The sequence below is a fragment of the Drosophila rhopaloa genome, unplaced genomic scaffold (assembly GCF_018152115.1).
Source record: "Drosophila rhopaloa isolate 14029-0021.01 unplaced genomic scaffold, ASM1815211v1 contig_167, whole genome shotgun sequence".
Lineage (NCBI taxonomy): Eukaryota > Metazoa > Arthropoda > Insecta > Diptera > Drosophilidae > Drosophila > Drosophila rhopaloa.
In genome coordinates this window covers 1,606,971-1,634,669 of record NW_025335047.1, presented here as the reverse complement: position 1 = coordinate 1,634,669, position 27,699 = coordinate 1,606,971, and the positions used below count along the sequence as shown (strand labels likewise).

The following is a 27,699-nucleotide window of genomic DNA, read 5'->3' as shown; positions in this document are numbered from 1 at the left end:
TGAGTGAGAGAGCTCTGAAAACGGCTGAGCAAACACTTGCAAACCCAGCGACGAGCACTCGACAGTTTGTAGATAAAGTATCTGCCAGATACTCCCGCTCTTCGGCAGGCTCTCTCTCCCTCTATCGCCAAGAAACGGGCTCTCACACTCTCTCACTGGCAAGTGTTTGAATCTCGTAGATACTTTGGCCTGTCCGCCTCGAAACCCATTTCGTTTTTAATTGTTTTCAGTTTTTGAATTTAGTTGTATTTGATTTTTACGTACTCGCGCACTGTCGTCGCAGAAGTGTGTGTTATTTCAGAAGTTACAATTTGGTGGAACCGTTCAAGTTTCAAGTGAGTGTCGTGTCGTTAAGTGCTGGGAATCATCGCCACTGACAGTTGGTTATTTGAGAGCCCCACAAAGTGGTTCCCCCCGGTTCTAGGTCCACCCCCCAAATAAATAGTCTTTCGTGCCTAGATGTAACATATATGTGGCGCCCGACGAGGGGCATTTATGCAGATATGTACATTGTGTATTTAAGAGGCGCTCAAGAACTGCTTATCGAGCAACAGCACATGCAAACAACGCAGGCCTTTCAATTAGGCAACAAAGCATAAATCTTACGCTCTGACAATGAGATGCGGGTCGCGTGTCGCCCCCTTTTAAAAAACCACCCAATTATAGTTCGAACTTCGAGTTGTGAATATACTTCTCAAACTTCGTTCCAAACTTCTGATGTCATGCTCGTTCTACTCCATATTCTGTCTACTCATTTCTCGTTCGCCTGCAAACAAGTAGCTCACGAAAAGTCATAATTTCGTCATATACCAGGGGCGTTACGAACACCAGACCATCCCCCCTTGATTGATTTAGTCGGAATAAAACCCCCGCACTTGGTTTTCCCATCTACGCCCCTGGCCGTCCGCCTTATCGACAAACCAAAAAGTAACGAAAATAAACCTTATCGCCGTCGTCTCCGCTCGAGTGATAACTGTGAGTCCGACAGGGAGATAAGTTGGCCCTATGTATGTAAGCATGAGCGTACGAGTGGCTGAGTAAATGGAATATTTTTTCATTTTTTCATTTTTTCCGTTCCACATAAGAACTTTGATGATAACCGGGAAGTGGCAGCAGAAATCGGTTCTTGCAGGCTTCATTTAGTGGTCGACGGATACCGCAAAGGGTAAATGATTCGTTCTGTACATATGCCACATGTCTTATATTGAAAGCTGGGATCCAATATGTAATGCTTGTCTTCAACTTGTGCCTAGAAGTTAGATAACACTTTTGATACACACAATATCGCAAGTAAATATGTATGCAACCTGTTTCAAGGCACTCCTCCATCATGTCAGCCCACTTTCGCTATTCCGACCATTTCAAATGCTCTGGCTGATTATAATTCTGTCGTTGGAATATCCTTGGGCTGATTGGAGAGTGCATTTCATGCTGCAGCTGTTTCCAATTCATCACCATTAACACATTTTCGGCTTGAGTGCATCAATAACGTTTTCTCGTTGTTGTGCATGGCTTTCTTCTTCTAATCATCGCCAAGGCAAAGCGAAAAAAGCATTTTGCTAAAATTTTCCCAATCCCATTTGGCCCGCTGCAGTTTTCAAGGCCGCATGAAAAGTGAAAAATGTCGAGCACTTTGCGTGTTTTGTGGGGAGAAGCCAAAAGGCATGTGGCACGGGGCATGAGGCATCTCTGGGGATTTTCGCGGGGCACTCTTCTCGGAGATTTTGGGGCCAAACCGCAGCTGAAATTTGATTGCCAGGTTGTCGCATTTATTATGCGACTTTTGTTTAGACTTCCAACTGACGCCATTTCGAGGCGCTCGCCTCGAGTGGGAATTCTTCTACGAACGTCAGCGAAAAACAACAAATAGTCGACCGAAAAGCATTAGGTTAATTAATTGAAAAACTCAAATGCCAAGCCGAGGCGCAAAAGCAACTGGTTCTCTCGCATCAATCGAAAACTCGTTTCGCATCTCCTGCCACTGCTAAATCGATCGTTAGTTTCTTGATTTTCGTATTTGTAGCCCCACTAATTTCTTAAGTAAATGCAAATTTGTGCGACCTACCAGTTTTGTTCTCAGTACGCAGACGACAGGTGCGCAGCAGTGATTACACGGAAAAAAATTTCGAAATATTTAAATTCTAGCATATATTTCTGTGGGCAAAAATGATTTTTACAAATATAAGTTGTGAGCTGCTATGAAAAGCAAATAATATCTAACTCTTATAACCAAAAACTCTAATGGAAATACATTGCTGGTTAATGAAACTTAAAAATAATTTTAAGCATATTGAAATGACATGTATCAGGTTCATATGAAATCGATCAACATGTATGCAGTTTTCTTTCTGTGTAGCGCATGCCATACAATTGCAAACGAGTATCTTTTCGTACGCATTGTGTCGTGTATCTATGTATCTGGGCGCTTGCTTAGCATTGAATGTCGGTGGCTTTTGCCATCTCTTCGATTTATTGCTCATTTTGCTTTGTGGTCGCTGCTAAGCGGGCACGAACAAAAAAAACTTATTCAATGGTCAAGGTCGTTTGCAGTCAAATCGAATCCCCACCAACACATCAAACGCACACTTGAGCCCCAGCACTACCAACAGAAATAAAATATAAAAATGTTTGTATAATTAAACGCCATTTTAAACAAATAAATGCGCGTCGTCTGTTTGCTGCTGCAGATATTGTTGTTTTTTGGTTGGTCGCGCTTCGGCTTTTGTGTCGGCGCATTTTTAATTAGCAATGAAATCATAATAAAATAAAACATCTCATGCATAATTGAGTTGCAAGTTGGGTTTTCATTGCCATGTTTATGGACAAAAAAAAAACTGGCTTAAGTATTCAAAAGCAACTAATACTGCGCTCTGGGGACGGACTTGTTTAAATAGGATTCAGGTGGAACGAATATAAATTAACAATTCATATAAGAAGTGTCAGGGAGTTAGCATTAAGATTATGACTTTTATTTGCTGACAATGCGCATAGATTGAAAAGCCCTTGTAACTTCATCACATGGTGTATTTTATTAAAGAAAGCAGCTTTTTATTTTCTTGAATTTTTTCATGGGTTTCAGATTAAATTGTAAATAAAGGAAAGTACAAGTATTTCTCGGGAGTAATACATAGTATTAATTTTAGACTACTCACTTTGTTGCCACTTAAGGATGACCTTTATTAAGGCTAAACTAAGTTGTATAAATGGGTGCATATGGGATAATTCGTATTACAAATCAAAAAAAGAAGGTTTTTATATGTTAGCAATAAGATTTTAAATTTAAGGTGTAAATTTAGATACAGAGAATTCTCGGCCCTTCTAACCTACTTCCCTCACATTGGATACTTTTTTGTAGGGGGCCTGTTTTCAAAACTATTTCTATGGATTCCTGTAATTCATTTTGTCGTCTGCTTTCAATCATATACCACATGTTCCACATTCACAAAGCTTGCTTCAAACCAATCTATCTCTACCCCCTCATCTGCCTGTCCCGATCAGTTTTGATATGTGAATGCCTTACACAATCCACGCTTTTAGAAGACCAGCCCGGTCCACCCCCGAAAATCCCGCCCTTTATCCCCTATCTCGCAAAATGCCTTGATCATTTTGTAAATAGCATCTTTTGTGTCAAAAGAAGAACAAATCAATTCAACTCAACTCAAATCAACTAAAATCAAATCAATTGTTTTTACCTATCTAAATGTTACTCACCTATGTGTGTTTTACTACTCGAGAAATGCATTGCCACTCTGACAACTGTATCTATATCTACAAGTTTAATGCGAAGTACATACCTATATATTGCCTAAATGTTTACTGTATGTATGTATATTTATTATTGCTGCATAATTCACTCATAAATATTTTTTTCTTTTTCTTTTTTCATATAAACGTTTACAAAAAACAAAACTCGCACATTCCACCACAAAACCACCAAAAAAAAATTTTAAAAAAAAATATTAAAACCTTACGAAACGAATACTGAAATCTAGAAGGATCGTAAATAGAGTCTGAAGACACATGTGCAAATGCATATATAGCGACGTTCACGAACTGTCACTGAGAGCGATCGATAGCTGTAACTCCATGTGTGTGCATGAGTCGCAGCATCAGTAGCGCACCCAAGGACCAAGGACCTCATCCACATAGCCCATCAATCTCTCAGATGCCAGTGGCGGAACCCCCCCGATAAGGCATCGCATCGCATCGAATCGCATCGAATCGCACCCATTGGACAAGGACGACGACAAGGACTACAGGACTGCGGGACAAGGACAACTAGAAGAACTCTAGAACAGGACAGTGACTGACGCATCCTGCGCTCGTTTGATCGTTCGCTCGCTCAATCGCTCTTTCGCTCGCACGCTCTAAAAACCAAAACAGAAATACAAGAAACAATACCAAGCAAGCCAAAAACCAAATAATACCAAGCTAAACAGACGCCTCATTACCAAACATCGAACGTTTCGTTGTCGTTTAACCAAAAACTAAAAGCGAATCAAAACCGAATCAATCCAATCCAATCAAATCAAATCCAAGCCAAGCCAATCCAAAACCAACCCAATCAAATCAAATCGAAAAGAAATACTCCAACGAGACATAGAAACAGAACAGTAAACTGTAACAGAAACACCAAAAGCATAAGCAAAAGCTAAAGCTAAAGCAATCATCAGTCAAAGTCGATAACCAAAACCAGCAACATTCAGTTAAAAATGGCCGAAGACGCTACCATGGAGACATGTCCAAGTCCTGAAATCGGCGACTCGCGCAAAAGGCCACTTGATTCCGATCCGGAAAATGAACAAACAAAACGCTCACATTTCAGTTCCGGTAAGTTGACCAAAATCCAATCCAAATCCGAATAAAATTCCAAATCGAATTCCAAATCAAATTCCAAATCGAATTCCAAATCAAATTCAAATTCAAACCCAAATCAATATCGAACCCCAATTCATTCCGCCAGCAGAAGGAAGGAAACGGAAAATATCTCAATCGCTCTTGCATATCCCCATTATCGTGCTCTCTCTCTCTCTCTCCTCTACTCTACTCTACTCTCTGTCTCTATATATCTGTCTATATCTATCTCTCGTTCGTTATCTATCTATCCACTGCTCTTTATCTCCGAAGCGTATAAATATAACTCATTGAATTTGTTTGCCTAACTTTTTTGCCGATCGTGCCGTTTCCCTTCTTTGTTATATGGTCATGTTGTTGTTACCGCAATATATCCCCACCGATATATAACATATATGTATGCCCAGTATCTATGATTTCGTTGCTTTTTGTCGTTTGTCGCTGTTGTTGTTTGTTAAGTTTCAATTAATCAGCACGAGAAATTCATTTGCAGTTTGCCCCCAATACGTTCGATGTCAGTTTTGCAAGCGACCGGGCGAACAGGCAGACTTTGATTCGTAATTAAGCCAGATATGGCGTATACGCCCCGAGGGCCGCACTGATACATGCCGGTACATCTAAAAATGACAACTGCCATCTGCCCATCTGCCATCTGGCTGGCGGCTGAATCTTTGCGCAGGATTTGGCGCCGAGACATTGCGGGCCCAGTTTGACCCAATTTTCGCGATGACCTCCGCCTGCAATCCGAATTCCGTTTTCCGAAATCTCCTGCAGCCCCATCATCAATGGCCTGCAATTAGATACAAGTGTTGGTCCGTCCCTGAGCGAAACGAGTGACTTTTGAGCGGCTCCTCGACGACGGGGACAGCTGAGTGGGTCACAAATCCGTGTGGCGATTAGCATTTGAAAGAAGCGCTCCTCCGATCTATTGCCAAACCCATACAGTCTGACCACGAGCCATTAACTGGTTGCTTTGCATGATTTGTTCGGCTTGAAAACCAGCTGGCAGCGAGCTTCGAGCTCCAAGGTGAGCAGCCACACAACGCAATCGAAGTACCTGTCGTCATAGCCACGAAAATAGCAAAGGTGTAAATGTCTGAGTCGCAATGTCGCCCCCGCTGGCTTTTGATATTTAGACAGATAGACCATAGCCCATTGCCCATAGACAAACCGTCAGAAGCGTAAACACGTTTTCGAGTTTCTTTATTGGCCGAAGCGTGCTACTTCGATGATTGTCAATTGGGTAACGAAACGGTGAGGAGATTACACTCAGTTTCCGTTCAGCAGAGCAGGCTATTTGGAATACGTAAGGTGGACAAAAAATATCTAGAGAAAATTAAACAAAATTCATGTGTTGTCTTAATGTTGCATCAAAATTTTAAGTTTTATTTTGTTCATTGGAATGCGGAAGTTCTGTTCGAGTAAGTTCAAGTTCGTTAGATAGGTAAATATGAAAATTTCCATATTCCATTCATCTAAGCTGACGTTATTTTCGATGCCATCAATTATTTATGGGCTAGTTTTGGTTAAGAATTTGTTTATTGTGGTAAAGTTGTACCATTTTATCAGCTGTTGTTTGGCCAGGTTCGGTTCAAACGTTTGCGTTTTAGATGAGCCCAGATAAATAGATGCATTACGTGTGTTCAGCTGGGCATTTGTTATTAATTAGCCACCATTGAAGCTGTCTTTTTTTCTGGACATATAACAGGTCCATATGGGATTGGGTATTTACCCACGTCGTTTATTAGTTGTCTGGCAATTTATTTGCTTAGCTGCCTTGACAGTCATTTGTTTTGTTTAATATCTATTCAATTTTTTTTCAGTTTTTCTTGTTATTTATAGCTGTCATGGTTAAATTTCTGAATAGTTAGAGAGAGCAACAATGGAGATACACAGCAAAAAACAGCTCGTAAAAAATGGGCATTATTTTGATATATTTATTACATGCGATTAGTTTCTAAATACGTTTGTTCTTATCAAAAGCATATGAAATGTTTGTAAAGTTTGAATATTATATTTTTTAAGCCAAGTTGAAAGATTATATAATAGATTTTTAACCATTTTGAACCTATTAAAGTGTCAAATCAGGTATTTAAAATAGTTTCTGTGTAACTAAGGCTAGGAATGCGTCAGTTTCTGGGGCTGCTGCAAAGGAAATGCAGTAGAATCGACGGAAAAGGGGGCGGCGAGCGGGTCAACGTGGAGGTCTGGTGGTGGATGCGTCTGGTGCTGGGTCTTATGTAATCAATGCTGGCAGGGCAGCTGGAAAAGTAGGGGGTGTATTCGTGGCTGCTCAGGGGAAAAAGAGAGAGACCTGCTCTCGGAAAAACGTTGACAGCATGGCAAGCGGCTGACCTACTTTGATGACAATGCGGGTGCGTACGTGTATCTGTGTGCCTCTGCTGTTTGTGCCACCTCCTCGGTGTTTTTCGCCTAGACAGGAAAGGTCCTGCGCAGTAGGACGACGGCTCGGACTCGATTTCGGAGCCCATTCAGCTGCACTGCAGCATTTGGCGCCATTGCAGCCGCCACAGCAGCCGCAGCAGCAACGTCCTTGAGTAGGTCCTGTATAACTGGGTTGCTTGGGTTGGCTCAGTTAGCTAACTGCAGCTTCTAAAATTATATGGTATGCGAATGCTGTTGCCTGGCCAAATCTCAAGTGCGTTTACTGCCTAAGGGCTGCTCTCTCCCTCTCTCTTTCTCTCTCTCGCAGTCGCTCCCTCTCTGTTTTGGCCACTATCTGAACTGGAATCTCTGTGGCGTGTTTTTGGGTTACCTTATTCTTAGGTGCAGTCCATTGTTGCGGCTCAAGTGGCCAGGCATTTGGTGTGACTGCACTTGTGGAGCATCTCAAGTGGCCTACTAATAACTCGAGGGCCAGCCAGTTTGGCTTGCTTTTGGGGCCACTGATTAGGATGAGCCCGACTTCCTCTGATAATTGGGTCATCACAAGCCCTCAAATTACGCATACGCAGGGTGGTACCGATTTTCAAAGTTTTATCAACTTGTTTCTGGCGGCAGTTTCGTAGAATTCTAAGGCATGGTTTTGAGAAAATGACGAAATAGTTAAATTTATTTTGTGATTAAGAAATAGCAATCATAAATTTGTAATAGCAACCGTAACAATTTCGCGATGTAACTTGGTTGAACTAATAATTTAAGGGTTTTTAATAATTTAAACTGACAAGTGTCCCTATGCCACGAAGGCAACTTGACAGTTAAGTATTGGGAATAGTTTTACCTAATCTTGCAGGTCTGTAGTCATTAGTTTCGCTTGGTTTGCCCATTGAGTGCTCATTGATTGGTGCCTGAAAACGTGACACGTTCACTCTTTCCGTCGCTGGCTTATCACGTTGGCTCATTCCGTATCACATGTTGCCACAGCAGTTTCTATTTTCGACACACGCCCCCCACTCGTGTCGCCGCCCCTGATTACTCTCCCTCTCTCCCTCTCTCTGTTTGCCAGCCTCTGCCGTCTCTGTTTAAAGTTGATAATGAACCGAGTGACATGGAGTGAAGTGAGGCAATCGGCGGCATTAGATCATATATACAGAGACACGACGACATCATCATCCCCATCATCTGCCCATGATCGTACGAACACTCTGACTCATGAACCGACTCTCCGGGTCTCTCTTTGGGGTCTCCAAATCCCACTCTCTCCCACTCTCCCATTCTCCCATTCCCCAATTCTCCGGCTCTCTGGCAGCAGCGAAACTCTATGCTTGAGTCGCGGCTCCGTCTTCGCTTCGATCGGAATTCTTCAGTGCGGTTTGGTCGCTCGATTCGTGCGCTCGCTCGCTCGTTTGTCGCTCGTTTTTCGAATTTCCAGCTCCCGCGCGCAGCCATTTTGCCAGTGATTTTGTTTTGGCTCTTTTGGCCGGAGCAGCATGTTGTTTGCCAGAACAACCACCACGTCCACGTCGCTCAGCCCGCCCGAAATGATGATGCAGGATCCGCAGCAGCAGCTGGGACACCAACTCCACCAATTGCAGCAGCCAGCTTTTCAGCTACAGCAAAGCTTCTGTACGTGTACTAAGTGTATCTCTCTCTGTTCACCTGCTTTTTTTTTCTGTTGACCTTGGTAATTGGCGTGTGCATTGGTAATTATAGGGTTTATCTTATTCGGTATTTGCCAGGAGCTTTGTTAACTGTTTGCCCATCACCTGAGTACCCAAGTACACACTGCGTATGCGTAATATTCCGATATTAATATTAGGCAACAGCGCGGCAATTAACGTCTTGTCAACTGGGTTTATCTGGCGTTTCAAGGTCGCCTGTTGGTTTGTTGTTCTCTGTTCGAAAAGTCTCTTTGGCTTTGAAAACGCACACTTTTCCATCAATATTAGCATTTGCTAATCGCTGAAAAGCCAAACTAAAACCAAAACCAAAACCCAAACCAAAAACCATAACCAAACCAAACCCACACAGAGCAATGTATTCAGTTCAATGCCAGTCATAATGATTATTCAAAAAAGCACTAAACAAACGACAACTCGAGGTGAAGTTTGACCTTAGCTCAAGCCTGGGATCGGATTGGATTGGGCTTTATCAGTTGATTCTCGAAATCAATTTCAAGTTAGTTGTTAGTTGTTCGTAATTAACTCGAGAGTCATGCTGCCTGCCTCACTTTTCGAGTACAAGTGCTCATTACTCGTACTTAGGGCCCCCAAAAATGTTAACTTGAAATGCGGAAAGCAAACGGCGGCAAAACGTAACCTTGAAAAGCGATATTTGAATGTGGGCAAACATGTCTCGCACTCTATCTCTGCGACTGTGTGTGTGTTCGTTTGAAAGAGCCAAAAATAAGTCAAGACACTCGCTGGCCATGCCCAAAAACTGCTCATGTTGCGGGGTCTCGGCCCAAGACGAAATAAAAACCGAAACGGAAAATAAATAGGAATAAAAATAAAAACAGAAAACACCCCAAGACGTGCGGGCATTTATTTGTATTTTTCTTGGCAAAGTCTTCTTACTCTTCTTTTGTTATTTAACTGTCTTGTTGGCTGGCATTTTGGCTAAAATTTCCGAAAAATGTGTTATTTATGCGTGCCACAAATTCGCATTTCTACGGCGCATCCAGTTCCAAGCAGTAGCTCTTTGGCTCTCCATTGTGTAATCGGAGTTCGGGTCTGGCCAACCAGTTGTTAATTTGGCTGCCATTTGGCAAGACTCGCGGGCAGGTGTTTTGGCTGGCATTTCATCTTCTACCGAGAGACTTCTCAATGGCGGGCGACTGTAATAAATCAATTTTAAGAGCCGAAAGGGTTTTGGTCTGTGTGAAAGATGATCTCACGAAGGTATTCCGAAACGCCCACTTTGCATGTTTTTCACATTTTTATTTCCGTTTCTGGGCGTGAGGTTATTTGGTTTTGTCCATCACGTCAGATGACATTTGTATATTTGTGCACAAATACTTTTTTTTTTTAGTAATTTGAATTTAGTCATTAATTTGGACCTTCCGATGATTTGTCGAAATTGCAGTGGATCATTAAAAATGTGGTTTCGCTTGGCTTAATAATTCCCCATTTAATGCTTGTGTAGGTTCTGAGTAACCCAACCAGTTAATTTAACTAGAATCAAGGTCTTAGATAATATTTTGTGAAATTGGTTATTATTCACAGATGGGGATGGTGTTCTAGGCAGAGATTCCCTCCCCTCATCATTTTCAGCTTCTGCGCAATCATCATCAGCGGACCTTATCAACGGGCTTCCTCTGCTTCATCAATTAAAATGCTTTCAATTCGCTCAATTCCATTTGACCATGATATTTGTTACAGCTTTGAAAACATCTAAACACTGTATTGCATATTACCGTTTTGATTATCGTTTCTGTTTTATATTCTTTTTTTTTTTAAACCATTATCGTCCATGCATATAAATGTGCTTGTAATTATCGAAAGCCAACCATAGCGCAAATATAATTATAGATACTACACAAAATATATAAAAATAAATTGATGTGCATGCCACACAGCAGAACGATAAAGTTAAAAACGAAATGAAAACCCACAAAGTATATAAAAAAGAACATATTCAATAATCACGAACAGTTGTTTTTGTTGTTGTCCCCACTTAAAGCGTGCGATTAGCAATAATAGCAGTACGAAAAGCGAGTACTTCTAAAACGCGTGTAATTTGAACTATCCAACAGCATTCCCACAAAACCAATGAAAACTCTCAACCGAACTCAACTCAAATGTGATAATCCCAAGCGAGCAAAGCAGTTAAAATATGTTGTGATAAAACTACGCAAGTAATGACTAAAATAAAATAGAGAAGCCGAAAAGTTATTAATCAAAACGAAACGACTGAAAACCAAAACAAAAAAAAACAAAACAAATGCAACACATCGCCAGGCAGCAGCATCAGAATCATCTCAAAAGATCGCCGTCCTGTCATCGTGCCAAGCTTCAAGTATTATAGAACCAACTCTGAACTCAGAACTCAACACTCAACTCAACAGCTGAATGGTAAAAAAGCCTTGGCATTGTTTTCTAAATGTCTTCCATAGCATTTCTGGATGTTGTGTAACTATCGTCATTAACAAACGCCATCCTACATGGACACACTCTATCTATATCGCCATAGCACTCACATACCACTCTCTATCAATGTCTCTAAATGAATGTGTATCCCGAGTAAAAGAGGGTTAAGTTCCATCCAAGACAGAGGCTGCCAGTCATCCAGTCGACAATACAATCAATACCTTTGCTGAAGCTTGCTGCTGCCGCTTTCTCTGTCTCTGTCTGTCTCTCACTCCTTCTATATATATCTATATATTCTGTATATCAGTTGCATCGTAATTGTTGTTGTTGTTATCGTACAAACTATATCTAACCAGAAACCATCAAGAAACCAAGGCCACGCACCAACAGAACAACACTAAAATCGCCATCCAAGAACACCAATATCTAATCAATATCCAACGTCAGCTATCGTCAGCCAAATCGAATTAATTCAAGTCATCCGGAAGTCGAGCGACCTACTAAACCACTGCGAAGTCACCACTCTATCAACCCGATCTATATATCTCTATATGTTAACTTACAACCACCGCATCATCATGAAGAGCATTATCCCAAAACAAACAAATTAAATCAAAAAAAAAAAAAAAAAAAAGCTACAAATGCACAGTCCAATGCCTTACAAACTGCCATTAAACTCGATGTATCAATAATGAATATGCAATTCAGATATCGATGGAATGCCAGGGGGAGAGAGACAGAATGAAGGTCCTTGAAATGCTCTATCTCTCTCCCGCTCGCCACCAAATCCATGCGTGTGTGTGATCAGCAATAAAAAAACAAATAGAAAAACCTATGAAAAGCCAGCCTAATTTAAACAAATTTTCCATTTCTTTTTCTTTCGTTTATTGAACAAGTTTAATGATTGGAAAGCGGCGCGTAGGTTAAAACGAATCACAGCAACCGCAACAAATCTTGTCAAACGAGGCACAAAATTACAAATTACAACAAAAAATTAATAAATCAATAACGCATAAGTCAGTTGAATAAGGAACGCGTACAATCGATTCAAGGCAGAATCAATTCCGTGGCAAGCAAACTGAAGACTGAACGGGAACGGCAACAATTCCAAGGCAATGGAGAGTATTATGAAGATGGAAATGGACAGGGCGGCCGAGCAGCTGATTCAGCAATTTGGCTTCGATTACTTACAGCAGCAGCTGCAGCTGCAACAGCATCAGCAGCAGCAACAGCAGCAACAGCAACAGCAGCAACAGCAGCAACAGCAGCAGCAGCAACAGCAGCAGCAGCAACATGAACAAGAACCACAATATGAACATCTTACATACCGATTTCAACAATCAGAGCCCACACATATGCAGCAATTAGCTTGTAACTATCAGCCACGACATTCCACAACCACGTCGTCGCCCTCATCAACACATTCGCTGGCCAGCGGCAGCAGCAGCGTCAGCAGCAGCAGCAGCAGCAACATCAGCAACATCAGCAACATCAGCAACATCGACAACATCAGCAACATCAGCAGACACAGCAATCATAGAAGCGCTGCATACTCATTAGCCGTTCATAGCTATAATCAGCAAGAAAGCCCGGCTAATCCCAACCATGTTCCACCTCATCAGATGGATCAATCGCCCCTGAGTGAGAATGGTTCGCCGAATGCGACGCCAGGTGCCCAAACGCCGCCTGCAACATCAAGTGGCCCGGCGGCAACATCCACAACGCCTGGACAACAACTGCTCGGCAACTTTAAGACTAACTCCTGCTGGTGTTACGGTGAGTCTGATTAAGAACAAAACGCAATCAACATCAGCATAGAACTATCTAAAGTTGCGCACAACTTCCTCTACTACACCATACATAAAATGTACACCACTTCTCTATCTATAACTATCGAGCTCGCTACAACCAACCAACCAACCAACCAGCCAACAACAGCATCAATCACCACGTCGCCTCATTCTAAATGCCGCCAGCAACTTGAACCAAAAAAAAAAAAGAAAAAGAAAAAGAAAAAAAGACCAAAAAAAGAATAAAACAAGATCCCCAATATGTCAAACGAACCAAACGCCGGACAAGAAGCCACAAGCTATAAATGAATTATCCATTAACATTGCGTTGAAAGTTTTGAAAGAAAATAATCCAAACATCACCAACATCCAGCACACATTCTGATACACAAAATAAAACAACAACAAACACTCATAGAAAACTCAGCAGCCAAACAGAAACAACAACAACCAGCCAGCAAAAACAGCCACAATCGACTATATAAAATCTCATATGCTAATCGTACGCTTTAATGTGGGCGTCCATTTCAATTTTGAATGTGCCTTAAAATATTATGTCTTATGTATACGCCACTTTCCTTCAGCATGCCCTAGTGATTCATGAGTGTTGCATAAAGATTTGCGATTGGGATTTTTGTTTTAAAAGGGAACCAGCTTGTGAGATATAATAGCTTGGGTTTTCATGTTTCAGATTATATATGTTTGCTGCTAACACCTCCTGATAGCATTTAAACAAGTCGAAAAACAAATTTAAATTATGTTGTAAAGAGCATTTTGCGCACTTCCTTACTCAGGAATATATATGGGAAGTTGTCCCTCGCAGGATCCAATCATTTAATCGCGTGCCACATGTCCCCGCATTACGCATACGTCGCGTGGTACGCGACAAGCACTTGCTGCGCGGGCTTTGCTTTAACAATTTGCGTGTTGCAGATTGCTCGATGGCATTTATTGTGGTTTGGGGTTGGGAATGGCATGGTAGCTGTGTGCCAGCTTGTCGTTAGCCTAGTTTCCCTTCCAATCCTGCACACAATGCATACGAAATTAGTCTCCAGTCTGCCTAGTGCCACCCCCGCCCCCAGGCCACGCCCACTTGCAGCTCAATGGGCGGTCTGGGCAATGTGCTGCAAGTGTTATTTATGACAGTCACATAATTTAAGCTGCTGCACAGTGTCAACAGCAACGCAGCTTCGGAGCGTTCTTGGCCGGTCCTTTGTGGCCCATAAAACGCTAAGCAAATGGCTTTGTTGTTGTTCCTGCCTGCATATTATTTACCAAGCTTCTCTTTATTTACGAGTATTTCCCATTGCCGCAGGAATTTATAGTTTTAGCGGATGGGAATTTTACGAATTTTATTCCTACGGATAAATGATAGATAACTGACAGATGCGTCCGGCGCACTTTCAATTATTTCAGTGGCGGAAATTGGCCAGCATGGTGCTAAATAATATGTGGGCTGATTCGCGGATATCAACTAATTTCGCTTTCGTTGCTCACGCTCTCTGCACATTGCGAATTCTTTGCAAATCGCATTTTCGCACATGCATGCCAAGCAGGGCAAATGGTCCAATATTCTGCCTCCCGCATCCAATCCCCCTTCCCAATGTCAGTGCATCCGTGGCACATGTGTGTGTGCGCTGTATCTAATTAGAGAAATACTTTTGAAGGACACTCGGCCGTTGAGTGGCAACGAGACCAAGACGACGACATACATTTCAGTAGTTTCAGGGGGAGAGCGGCTAAATTTAAACAAAGCGAGTGCCAAGTGGCAGCGGCAGAAGTCTTGGGCTTCTGCCCCCCAAGTCACCATGCCACCATGCCACCAAGTTGCAGCCAGTCAGGTGCAACGCGCTTAGATCATTCCGTTCTGTTGTGCAATAGAGCGTCTCCGCTTGACACATTTTATTAATTGAAATTTGTTTGTTTACTACTGGCGGTCGACTGTCGACTGCAGATGATATCATTCACTCGCAGGGAGGAGGTTCCACTGCATCTCCATGATCCGCCACCTTCACCTCATCTAGCCGTGTAATGCATGTTGCCCAGCTGGCTTAGTGCCTCCCTCCAATCCCCAATCTTATAATCATTGTTTCCGTTTTTCTCTTTCCATTTCAGGTGAGTCAGTTTGTTCTGGAATTGAGGTTGAAATTGAAAATAATAACAATAATCATATTCATCATGGTAAGCTTTGTCACACTTTCATTAAATACCATTAAATCCATCTTTGTCTAGCCAAAAGATCGACTAATTCAAGATTAATACCGACTAAAGCGTAGCCCAATTGTTTTCTCTGTATTTTGTAACTGTAACAACATCGCTGTCTGTTTTTTTTTTCGCTGCCGAAAGCGCGCTTTTTGAGCCTGACTTTGGACGGCAAACGAAAACTGATTGTGTGACCCGACGGACCACCGAGCACATTAACCTTCGACCCTTTGACCGACTTTTGCTTTGACTTACATTTTCCACAAATTATTCGTATTTATTTCGTTTGCTTTGCGGGTTGCCCAAGCGGGCAGAGTAGATGGTAATTTCGGGGGCTCTCGTTTTGTTTGTTTTTTTTTTGTGTTTATTTTATTTTTTATTTTTGGCCAAGCCAACGACCCTCGGAGGAGAAGTAAACGGTCTTTCATGTGTTTCGTGTGTCGCCAGCATTGTCCGTTCCATCTCATCTCGAGCGCATATCTCCTCATGGCTTGCCCACCACAAAACCACAGAAACAGACCACAGTCGAACACCACGCCGCACCGCCATAACCAAAACCATGTCCACACACAGCAGTAAACCACTAAACCGCATCCAAATCGATGCCTCTATCTCGAAACTGTAACCAAACTAACCAATTTCATGCCGAACTCCACGAACGTCCCTCGTTGCGAGCGTCCAGCCGAACGAACAAACGATCGACGCTGAAGTGCTGTTATTATTTTTAATTTGTAACCTGCCGAATGAGCTAGAAACTAGATCTAACCAGCAATAACAACCAGATAACTAGATTGTATGCAACAGCCAAGGGCACACAGACTAACCTGTAACCTAGTACAAGAACCCCTAATCTAATCTGACCAAAAAAACCAAACCAAACCCCAGAGATTCCCCCGAGACTAATCCATTGGTCGTCCTGTGAACTCCTCTCGATTCTCTGTTTGCAGGCGAGACAACGTACCACATGAAAATACTGGTGCCCGCGGTGGCCTCCGGGGCCATCATCGGCAAAGGGGGCGAGACGATCGCCTCCCTGCAGAAGGACACGGGTGCTAGGGTGAAGATGTCCAAGTCCCACGACTTTTACCCAGGTGAGTCATGAAATCTTATCTCAATCGAAAACAAGGCTAAAACCCCGACTATTTCACAGGCACCACCGAACGAGTGTGCCTAATCACCGGATCCACGGAGGCCATCATGGTCGTGCTCGAGTTCATCATGGACAAGATCCGCGAGAAGCCTGACCTGACCAACAAGATCGTCGATGCCGAGTCAAAACAGACCCAGGAGCGGGACAAGCAGGTCAAGATCCTGGTGCCCAACTCCACGGCCGGCATGATCATCGGCAAGGGCGGCGCCTTCATCAAACAGATCAAGGAGGAGAGCGGCTCCTACGTCCAGATCTCGCAGAAGCCCAAGGATGTCTCGCTGCAGGAGCGCTGCATCACGATCATCGGCGACAAGGAGAACAACAAGAACGCCTGCAAGATGATCCTCTCGAAGATCGTCGAGGATCCCCAGTCGGGCACATGCCTGAACGTCTCCTACGCGGACGTCAGCGGCCCGGTGGCCAACTTCAATCCGACCGGCTCCCCGTACGCCACCAACCAGAATGCCATCAACTCGAGCACCGCCTCGCTAAACTCCACGCTGGGCACCACGATCGGCGGCGCCAACTCGGCGGCCAGCCTGCTAGTCAACGGCACCGGCATCAACTTGTCCATCAACCTGGGCTCCCCCAATCCGGCGCCCAACCTAGCGGTTGCCACTCAGCTGCTCGAGCATATTAAGGTTAGACGTCGCTGCTTTTAGGGCTTGGAGTGCAGAGTACAAAGTCCCTTATTATTTGGTTATTTAAACTGTAAGGTAAATTGTAGGGATTCAACAGTTTCTTGGCACATTTCAAAGGTTATAGTTTTTCTTTTTTATTCAATCAAAACAAACTTGCGGTTTGAAGTAGCGATGTATAAAAGTGTAGTTTAAGAAAGGGGGGTTTTGAATTTTGATTTTATTTCCCAGAAGTAAAAGAGGTAGAACAGTAAAGTGACATTCCTTTTTTATTATTTGCCATCGATTTGAGAGATAATAATATAGATTTTCATTGTTAAAATAGATAATTGTTTGGTTCTTTAAAGTTTAAACAGTATAGAAGTTTCAACAGTATAGATAATGACTGTCAGACCAACAATGTTTTGATATACTTGCAATTCTAGTAAAGTGCTAATGAAGCCTGATTGGTAACTTTATTTTGATGCTGTAAACGTGGCGCATACTTAATATGTGTGTTTGTACTATCCCCGCAGTTTTAGTAAAGTGTTAGTGAAGCCTGATCTTCAGCAGAATCAGTTAAAGGGGACTTTGTTTTGCTTTGTATCCTATTTTGATGCTGTAAACGTGGCGTATACTTAATATGTGTTTTGCACCATCCCCTTAGGTTGCCATGCGCGGTTCTGGTTACTCGGAGACCGTCACGAACGAAGTCGTCTCCGCCCTGGGAGTGCTGGCCAAGTACGGAGTCCTCGGAATGGGCGTGGGCGTGCCCCACACCAACGGCGCCCACTCCACGCTGGGCAACTTCCTCGGCGTGACGACGCTGGACCAGCAGACTGCGGCCGCCGCGTCCGCGGCCACCGCCAGCAATGTGTTCGGTGCCGTCGGCCAGGTGAACCTGGAGCAGTATGCCGCCGCAGCGGCCGCTGCAGCTGCCGCAAGCAGGCCGACGCAGTCGCAACTGGACGCTGCCGCGGTGCAATTCGATCCATTCCGCCATTTGGGCTCGGCCACGGCGCCGGGCGCCACGCCCGTCTCGCTGAACAACAACAGTTTCGGGCTGACGGCAGCCACGGGAACGGCGACCACGGCGCAGCTGGGCGGACTCAGCAAGAGCCCCACTCCGGGCGACCTCAGCTCCAAGGACTCGAAGAACGTCGAGGTGCCGGAAGTGATTATCGGCGCTATTCTAGGTGCGCGTCCATACTATTATCCCTACTAAATTGCAAAAAAGAACCAACCAACAGAGAACCAACAACACCGCAATTTTCTTTAGCCTGTTCCCTAACCACCCAACCCCCCCGTTTGATCCCTAGCACCTGTGAAAATTCTGGAGGATAAAGAGTTCCCCATCCCATTTTTGATTAGCCATCGAGCCATTAGACATAGAGATATAGCCAACCAGGCACAGGCACTTCATTTCCGACTCATTCCAGAGAGAGCGATCGATTGATCGAGTTAATCTATTCTATGCATACACAACATTCCGTTAGACATTCTCAAAGGTTTTCCTAATAAATTCATTGAAACTTATAGCGAAATTTCTAGTCAAGTTCTTGCCTCACACCTATCCACCGCCACATATGATCCATGATCCATGATCCATGATCCCTTCGATTCCAGTTCCACCTTGAACACGATCAGTCCCCGGAAAACCCACTGAAAATTCGCACAGAACAGCAGCATCCGTTAGCTTAAGAGAGAAGTAGCTTTAGCAGTTAGGTTGTAGGTCTAAACACATTCACTTTCCCATTTTGTTAATGCTTAAAAACGAATTTTTTCGATATACTTACGTTTAGCTGGGCGGATCGATGTGATTGCCCAGTTGGCTAGTGCAATTATTGGGTAAAATATTATTACATTGTTGGATTTACATTCGTTGTTGCGCAGTTAATTTTACCTCAGTGTCAGTTGTAAGGTCGTTAGGTCATTAGGTTAGGCACTCTGACCCCTTTGCAGCGTATCGACTTTCGTTCTTTGGTTTGTTTTTATTTTCACGGCGTCCTTAACACCTTACCGCTATATACACGCCCAATACACACACAATATGCTATATATATACTACTATTATACCCACATATATTATCCATACTATCATTTACTATCTTTAAAAATATTTAATATAAATCTGATGCAAATATTCCAGGTCCGAACGGTCGTAGTTTAGTTGAAATTCAACATGTTTCTGGCGCAAATGTGCAAATTTCCAAAAAGGGCATATTCGCACCTGGCACTAGAAATCGCATTGTAACCATAACTGGTCAGCCGAGTGCCATTGCCAAAGCGCAATATCTAATTGAACAGAAAATCAACGAGGAGGAGACAAAGAGGGCGCGACAAATTCCATTAACCACTGTTGTGAATTAAAAAATCCGAGTAATGCAACCAACCAGCTATCTTAACAGAACAACAAACAAACAGGCAAAAAGCAAAACAACATACTACCCCACTCCCCCCAATCCCAAAAAAAAAAAAAACACTCACACAAGCAAGTTTTTCGTCTAAAATTTGTTAATTTCTTAAAAGAGAAAAACGAAGATCATAAAAAACCAAACCTAAAAAAATACAAGAAGGGAAAACAAAAAAGGAAACACCAATTGTTATGCGTGCAGCTAAAAGTTAAGCAATTAAGAAATAATAATTACGTATTGCAAGATCCAAACACTTTTTGAGTAAACTGTTCCACGGCCTTCACCTCAAGAGATTTGCTTTAACTAAAAACCCCTTTAAGAAAGAAAGAAAAACCAAATGAACAATAGTAAAAATTTGTATAAACACTACGTACTAACTTCTACTATTATTAATTGTTGCATTTTTTTGTCACGCTCGAAACGTTAAAATTGAAAACAAGTTATATTGCCTATTGCCAGTTTAAGACACAAACTAGTTGCGAAAGAAAAGAGTTTGTGTTTTGTTTGTTTGTGATGCGTATGTTTTGCGTTGCGTGTTTTGTTTTTGGTACTCCCGACCAAGCTATACGATACGATATACATGGGGCATATATACATATGTATATGTACACAGTTGTTGAGTCTTGTTTATATATTATCTACCCACATATGCCCATACATATATATATATACATATGCCACCACCGCCCACTTACACACACACCCCCCACACACCTAATTATTAGCATTATGTTGAGCTAAACCGATAAAATGTATAATGAGCGAGCGTTTTCAGTGAAAACTTCAGGTGATTCTTACCCTCGAAATAAGGTAAATATTTTACTACACCCCCCCGAACACAACAACAACAACAACAAAAACACTTGCTATTTACAACTACAACAGGCTAGTGAAAAATACAATTGCAAAACTAAACAAGAAACAAAAAACCAAACAAAAAGAGTGAATTTATTGACATTTTTGTGATTTCGTTAAACTTTTCTGTTTTATCTGTTCTCTGTTGTTGCCCCCTCCATAATTGCTTATCGCTGTTAATATATATATATAGCTATATATATACACCCACGATTCTGCAGCCCGACCTCTGTAAATGAACAGTTGATGTTGATCATGATAATGTTGTTTAGTTTTAGAGACGATCCGATCGGATCGAGTGGTGTTAATGTGTTGCGCGCGCACGTGAGTCTCCTTTTGGTTTTGATTTTGTGCTCCCGATTTGTTACTCCTTATATCTTTTGTTTATTATATATTATTTATGAAAAAAAAAACACATTGCGATTTGTTAGTTGCCAGTCTGAGAACTGCACTCCTTACTTTTTTTTGTCATTTTGCGTTTGTTAACCACATTCTTTGGTAAATTTAGCACATTTGTTTCTTACATCCTAATTTTAAGTCTTACATTTTCTCTCACCTAATGCATCACAAAAATATATTAAAAACGATTAAGAGGAAAACATAAAAAAAACCTTAGCAAACAATTGATTCTTTGTAAAATATTCACATTTATGCATTCATTTAGGGGTCTCTTCATAAGACAAACAATCCACCAAACAATTTCCCTTGTTAATTTTAAGTATTGTGCAATTATTAAACATTATTTCAACCAACATTTCACGACAATTGTATGTACATATCTATCTAGAAACGCAGTGTAAAGACAAAAGATGTTAACATCACATTTAAAATTTTCCCTAAATCATATACACCCAACACACACACACACCAGGACAAAAGTACCCATACGAACACCACTCACCTACAGAGAGAGAAATGCTTTACTTGTAATGAAATTTTTCTTATTTACTTTATTCCTTACACATATAATTTAGTTTAACATTTCTTTTCGATTGATAAACAAAGATGAAACGAAATTTAAATAAAATTTGATTACAAAAACCAACAATAAAAAACCTGTAACGTTTATTTCGTGTTTAATTTGGAGCGCTCCACCGCGCACCACCACCACCCCCCCGCCCCCATTGCCCACCCATCAACCACCCACAAGCGCCGCACCACCACTAACCCAAACGAATCCCAAAACCAAATCAGTCTATAACATTATCATGATCAACCAAAATCAACCAAAATCAACTAAATCAGCCAGTCAGTCAGCAATCAGTCAACCACTTTGCTCAGTTCGATTTCGACTTCGATTTCTATTTCGATTCAATCACTGAAAACGCTCATCACCGTAGTGAAAAACAAAAGAAAAGTAACAAACAAACCACAACGGCAAACCAATCCTAAGCTAAGTCTATATATTTAAGTTGAAAGTTGTTCTTATTAATTTTTGCTATTATTGTTAAAACTTACCTACAATTGTTCTTATTTGTGCAATATTTATATAATACGATTAAAATACAAATCAAATGAAAAACAGAAGATAATTATAACAAAATGAAGAAGTTCTATAAGCAAACTAATGAGAAATATGGAAACAAAAAGAGAGAAAATTTGAAAGTACAGTCGTAAATGCTAGTGTGCCTTGAAATATGCATTAACATCCAAAAGAAAAACAAAACGAAAACGTAAGGGGAAGGAATAAGGATGACGATGATGTTGGTGTTTTATTTAGACATATTATTTAATGAGTATCATAACGAAGAAATCCAGAGATCAGGACATGCAATAGACCGTCTCAGAACAGCAGAATTCCACAGTAACAACTTTGAAACGTAGCTTAACAAACAACAACAGCCAAAATCACAACAAGCATAAAAACACAGATCCCCTTCGTCCACCCCACAAAAACCAGTCAACCAATCAATCAGCCAATCAGTCAACCAATCAACCAATCAACCTACCAATCCAACAACAAACGAACATTTATTTCGTCTTCTTCGCCTTACGTCAGAATTGGGAGAGCTACGAACGCCATTCAGAGCCCCCAGAATCGAAGCACTATATAGGCTTTACTCCATCTATCACAGACACAGACACACCGACTCACAATCCCCTACATACGCCCACATGAAACACACATGACACACACCCGAAACACACCTGAGAAACACCTCTCCCATACGTTCACACATTCGTACTAAATATCAGTATCACTTGCGCGTGCTCACTGAGTTATGTTTAATGTATGAGTTTTATATGATATCTAAACATAGTAGAGGAAGGAAGAAGAAATAAACACAAATATATATACTTATATTTGTACTGGATCTGTGATATGTATTTAAAAAAAACAAAAAAAAAAAACAACAAAACAAAGGAAAAATATATTTATTAAAAGAAGAGAAGTCAAACGATACTTGAAATTAATTATGAAATAATTAATTTTTTAATGAGACAACTAAGAGAAAAGAAAAGCTTTACTTGAAAAGCAAACGAAATCTCCCCCAAAATCAAGTTCTCAATTCATCGATGCATGGAGTCAGAATCCCCGCCCCAAAGTGCATACGTATTCACTGCAAGAAGTCTTTGCCAATTCGATTCGATTCGAACTCCTTTTCACAGAAGTGTCCGATTTGTGATCCATCAACACAGCTCCTCGAGGCTGAGAGGGCGTGGCGAAGGGAGAAGGTCGGGGTCCTCGATTGGGAACCCTTGGGATAAAGAGGTCAGATCCGATCCCATCGGTTCAGGAGTAGCCCGCGTTTTATGCTTGTTTGGATTTTATTGTTTGAATGCGTTTGTTATTTGCTGTACAAATCGAAGCTTTACGCAACCCACATTCCCGAAAAGTAAAGTGGGAGGCCTTAGATCCAAGTTGCACCATTAGCGAAGCCGCATGATTGCTTTGTGCTCACCATCTGTATACAACTGTTACCCACAAAATGCACCTATCAGGCACATTTCACCCTATCGCTATGTCCACCCCCCCTCCCCAAAACACCAACTATATCCACTGCAATCATAAGAAATCATAGGAAACTTTGGAAGGAAGTGCCCATTAAGTTCGCTTCACCAGTACACACACGAGTTCAGGAGTTTTATTAATTTATTGAAAGGCATCTATAACAATAACAATGGAGGAGGAAAGGATGGATAGATCGTAGAGAAAAGAAAAGTAATACAGCTGTTATTTCAACGACGGAGTCTATTAGTGTTAAAGTAGTAAACATAAAAGCAACTTTTATTAACTATATACATACAATACATAAATATCTAAAGTAATTCAAACTCAACTTTGAACATTTAATGAAAAAAAACCCAACAAGAACAACAAATAAAGCGAAGTGGCAGCGAGTTTGCTCTTCGAAATCCGTATGTTGCTAAAATACAAATATGTAAAGAGGAGTTCAATTTATCAATCAAATCTCGTATAGTGCATACATATATTACATACATACATAACTACATACTTAAAGCGAAAAATGAAAAATGAACGAAATGAAATGAAAGTAATTTTAACTATTATTTGTTATGCTTTGCCACCCACACTGTTATTAGAACAATTAAACATTACGATGCGCAATGCATTATATATAAATGTACACACCTCCATATGCATTATATATACTAAATCGTAAACGTAAACAGAAGAGCAGAATTTGTTTGAAGGCACCTGCATTATGGATAGGTCGGATAATCGGAGAACTAACTGAATCATTATATAACCTCATATAGCATTGTATGTATAAATCTATCGGATTGGACGTTCATTCAGCAACCACAACAGAAGCATACATTAGTAAAATATTAAATACTATATATATATACATACACTAAAAGTATAAAGCGTAGTCGTTAGTGTGATAAATTAATATAATATTAATTAATTCGAGCAAATAAAAGCGGTTTAACGATTGAAATCCAAAGAGGGCCGTGCAGGGCCCCACTTTCCAAAACTAAAACTCAAAAACTAAAACTAAAGCATCGAAGAGTGCAGCTCGGCACGGACCCCAAACATTATTTATTTACCTGCGTTTCCATTTGGCACAGTTCATTTAGCACGGATGGGTCTACATCAGAAAAATATGTAAAGTAGCCGAAACAGATTTTAAACTCTTTCAATGATCGAAAAACCCCGAGGCACTATAAATATTGCTGTGCAGTATTTGGAGTGCAGACATAATGACGTTAAATGATCCTAGCCTAAGTCATAACTCATAAAACTGCATCACAGTCATAGTGAAGACGTATTTAAATGAAATCTTAATCAGTGTACAAAATAGTTATCGGATAAAGAATATTAACTTTCGGATCGTAACAAGTAAAAATCGAATTTCGAGTCTCTTCACTTAAACACTTTCTCAAATGTCAACCAACCAACCTAAGAAGTTGCATACGTGAGTACCTTAGAAAACAGAAACAAAAGTTACATAGAAATTACGGCCTTCACGATATCTGGCCAATATCAAAAGCAACAGGTCCCCGAAAGTCCAACGTTTCGCTCAACATGTAGGAATTCTTATTTTATACAGGCGATAAGAAATTCGAAATAAAATAGTTGATTCGATAGAAGTTTCTTAGGAAATCTGATTTGGGGAGCAGCGAATATTTGAGAAACACTAGCACACTCTTCACTCAACGTCGAATTCCGTTGCACACTTTAGGAAATACGAAGAACAGCAGCAGACACACTTTTCGATCTCTCAATAGGTTTAAAGTCAGGAAATAATAGCAATGATATTAACACTGATCGATGGTCATTCGAAAGCGCGGAACATTAGCAAAAAGCAAAAAGCAAACATCATGGAAACTCATTCAAAAGTAAAAGTACTAAATCTTTTATGATTTGACTGTGATAATAATAATGACAAAATGAGAAGGTGTAAACAAATTAACGTATATAGAGTATTTAAATGTATGTAAATACAATGCCGCCTAAATAGGCTAAGCAAATGTAATATTAACCTAGGTGCGAAATAAATGATGGCTCCAAAAAAAAAAAAATAATAAACGCAAACAATCCAGCAAATCAGTTTGTGGAGAATGTAGAGAATGTTGTTTAAGTAGCGGCAATGAGAACGAAAATACATTGCGCAGAGAAACAAGTTTTACTTATACATATTAGCAAAATATTTAAATAAAATTTTAGAAAACCAAATCCCTTTCTGAGTGCAAATGAACCGCAAATAAATGAAAGTCCTAATTGAAGTAAACCAATAAAAGCAAAATGAAGTCAACGATATTTAGTTATGCTCTATTTACAAAGTATAATCAATTAAAGTTTTTTAAAAATCAAGTAGCAAAGCAAACGATTTTATAGATTTATTCATTTAGCATTTGAAAATCGCAATGGGAAAAGATCACACATAACCACGGTAAAAAGTAGGTTTTCTTTATTTCTCAATTTCATTTTCTGAGGTATAGATTTGAAAAAACCAAAAAACATGGAAAAGTAACAGAAAATAGTCTAGCGAAATCTTTAAACAATTAAATCAAAAGGTATCCCTACAATAAGATTCTTTAACGTAGCTCATTCAAGTTTTAACAAATCAAAAAACATAATTTTTGCAATTAAACAAAGCGATAAGAAAACTTGTACAATTGCGAACGAAAAGTATGCAAAAAGTTACTCCTCTCTACATACATATATATACATAGCTATATAACCCCCAAGTGGATCATACTCGAACAAAAAATGAAGATTATAATGCAGATTGCGACTAAAACTTTACGGAAGTGGCGAACTAAGGCCAACAATAAAATGAAAGCTAAGCTAGGTAGGCGATCGATCGATGGTACAGTACAGTACAGTACAGTACGGAACATGCATGTATATCGAATGTAATGGTTATGTTATGTAATGCGTCCGGCGCATCTGTATGTATGTAATAGTATTTATAGTAAAATTTGTTGAATACATATATACACACACGCAGACACAACCACAGAGAAACACTCCAACCAGGAAAGCCAATAAGTGCATACTACATACACAGAAACATTATAAGATCCGCATCCAGGATGGAAAAGAAACTTAGAAATGCAAAGTTAGGACGGTACATAAATGAATTACGTGAATTACACATTACACATTTAAGAACGATTATATAAAAATGACAAAACTAATAAAAATTATATTATAATTCAATGAAGTTTTACTTCGATTTGGTGTGCGGGTAAAGAAAACTTTTTATTATAAAGAATAAATGCAGTAAGAATGTGTTAAACAATTGGTATTTTTTAAGTTTGATTATTTTTTGGCAAATTCTGGTGGACAATCCGGCTGTTTGCTGGGATGAGTGGCTTTAAAAGCCTCGAGTTGTTGTAACTTCTGATCTAAGCGGAGTATAGTTGCGTATGGGGTCAGGTCAGCTTTGTATCTATAAAATAAAGTCAAATATTTAAAGTGTTTCGGGTAAATCCATAGTTACCTTCTGGCATTGCGAACTTGTGGCACGAGGCAAATATCAGCCATGGTGAGCTCATCTCCCACACAAAACTTGCCCGCTGATTGGGAAAGCACCTTTTCTAGACCTTGAAATCCCCGAGATATCCAATGCTGGGCCCACTTGAGACTCTGATCCTTGCCAATGTGATCTAGGACTGCGCTATTCTGCAGTGGCTGAATGCCGGAGCAAATAAGTTCCACAATTTCCCGAACCTTAGCCCGTTTTACTGGATCCTGGGGCAGGAGAGCTGGCTGGGGTCGAGTTTCCTCCAGATAGTGCATTATTGCCACCGAGTCGCACAATGTATGGCCGTCTATTGGCATATGAATGTAATATATACTTGGTACTACCATAATTACTTACCAATCTTTAACGAAGGTACCTTTTGCATGGGATTTACTTTCGTATATTCCTCTGTATAGGCATGTTGGTCGACTGTCCTGAGCAACGAAGTGGGTTTTATTTCGTACTCTATCTCCTTGATTGCCAGTGCTACGCGAACTCGCCAAGAACACGAACTAGGCCAATAAGAATACAGTACAGGCTTCGAGTTTGTAGACATATTGCGAACAAAGGATTGTAACCCAAAAGACCTGAATAATGGTGCAAAATAAATGGCTTTGTGGGCCATTTGCCTAACTGCAGCTTTATTTTGGTTGAAAAAAATGTAATCTTCTTTCCTTTAAAAAAGCAATTAATAAGTCAGCTGAAAAAACCTGTTTACTTGCTAGTTGATAACGATTCAATTGCCCCAGCTGTTTTGTTAAAAATTTTTTAATAGAACTATCGATTAAAGGCTTTTATTTATAAGGAGCCTCCAAAAGTAGGCTACACTTTTCTGTAAAATGTATGTAGAAAGCTTTTAATTGTAGGTGTTGTATCTTTATAATAA

General features: G+C 40.7%; 2 protein-coding genes across 20 annotated transcripts in view; one reads left to right on the top strand and one right to left on the bottom strand.

Annotated features, from left to right (window-relative positions):
- Positions 1 to 20,405, top strand: part of LOC108046561 (RNA-binding protein Nova-2) — a 31,270-nt gene extending 10,865 nt beyond the window's left edge. For 4 of the 19 annotated variants that reach the window (XM_017126336.2, XM_017126339.2, XM_017126341.2 and 1 more), the window contains 6 exons: positions 3,993 to 4,830; positions 15,248 to 15,313; positions 16,282 to 16,425; positions 16,485 to 17,125; positions 17,769 to 18,297; positions 19,251 to 20,405. In XM_017126336.2, coding sequence (XP_016981825.1) covers positions 4,713 to 4,830; positions 15,248 to 15,313; positions 16,282 to 16,425; positions 16,485 to 17,125; positions 17,769 to 18,297; positions 19,251 to 19,471 — 1,719 coding nt within the window. In that variant the 5' untranslated portion in view covers positions 3,993 to 4,712 and the 3' untranslated portion in view covers positions 19,472 to 20,405. The other 15 variants (XM_017126328.2, XM_017126330.2, XM_044458412.1 and 12 more) reach the window with 15 other exon arrangements.
- A 6,124-nt stretch (positions 20,406 to 26,529) lies between these two features.
- LOC108046563 (probable maleylacetoacetate isomerase 1) lies at positions 26,530 to 27,531 on the bottom strand. The gene is made up of 3 exons (XM_017126348.2): positions 27,171 to 27,531; positions 26,790 to 27,120; positions 26,530 to 26,738 (listed from the first exon to the last, which is right to left on the bottom strand). Exons 1-3 carry the CDS (start codon positions 27,436 to 27,438, stop codon positions 26,609 to 26,611), a joined length of 729 nt encoding a protein of 242 aa, XP_016981837.2. The 5' UTR covers positions 27,439 to 27,531; the 3' UTR covers positions 26,530 to 26,608.
- Positions 27,532 to 27,699: the final 168 nt, after the last annotated feature.

What these genes read in the sequence shown, in the direction of transcription:
- LOC108046563 (XM_017126348.2), bottom strand. Translation starts at nt 27,438, where the DNA reads ATGGCCCACAAAGCCATTTATTTTGCACCATTATTCAGGTCTTTTGGG. An exon ending in GGTACCTTCGTTAAAGATTG is followed by an intron (nt 27,121 to 27,170) that starts GTAAGTAATTAT and finishes ATATGCCAATAG; the next exon opens with ACGGCCATACATTGTGCGAC. An exon ending in CAAGTTCGCAATGCCAGAAG is followed by an intron (nt 26,739 to 26,789) that starts GTAACTATGGAT and finishes TTTATTTTATAG; the next exon opens with ATACAAAGCTGACCTGACCC.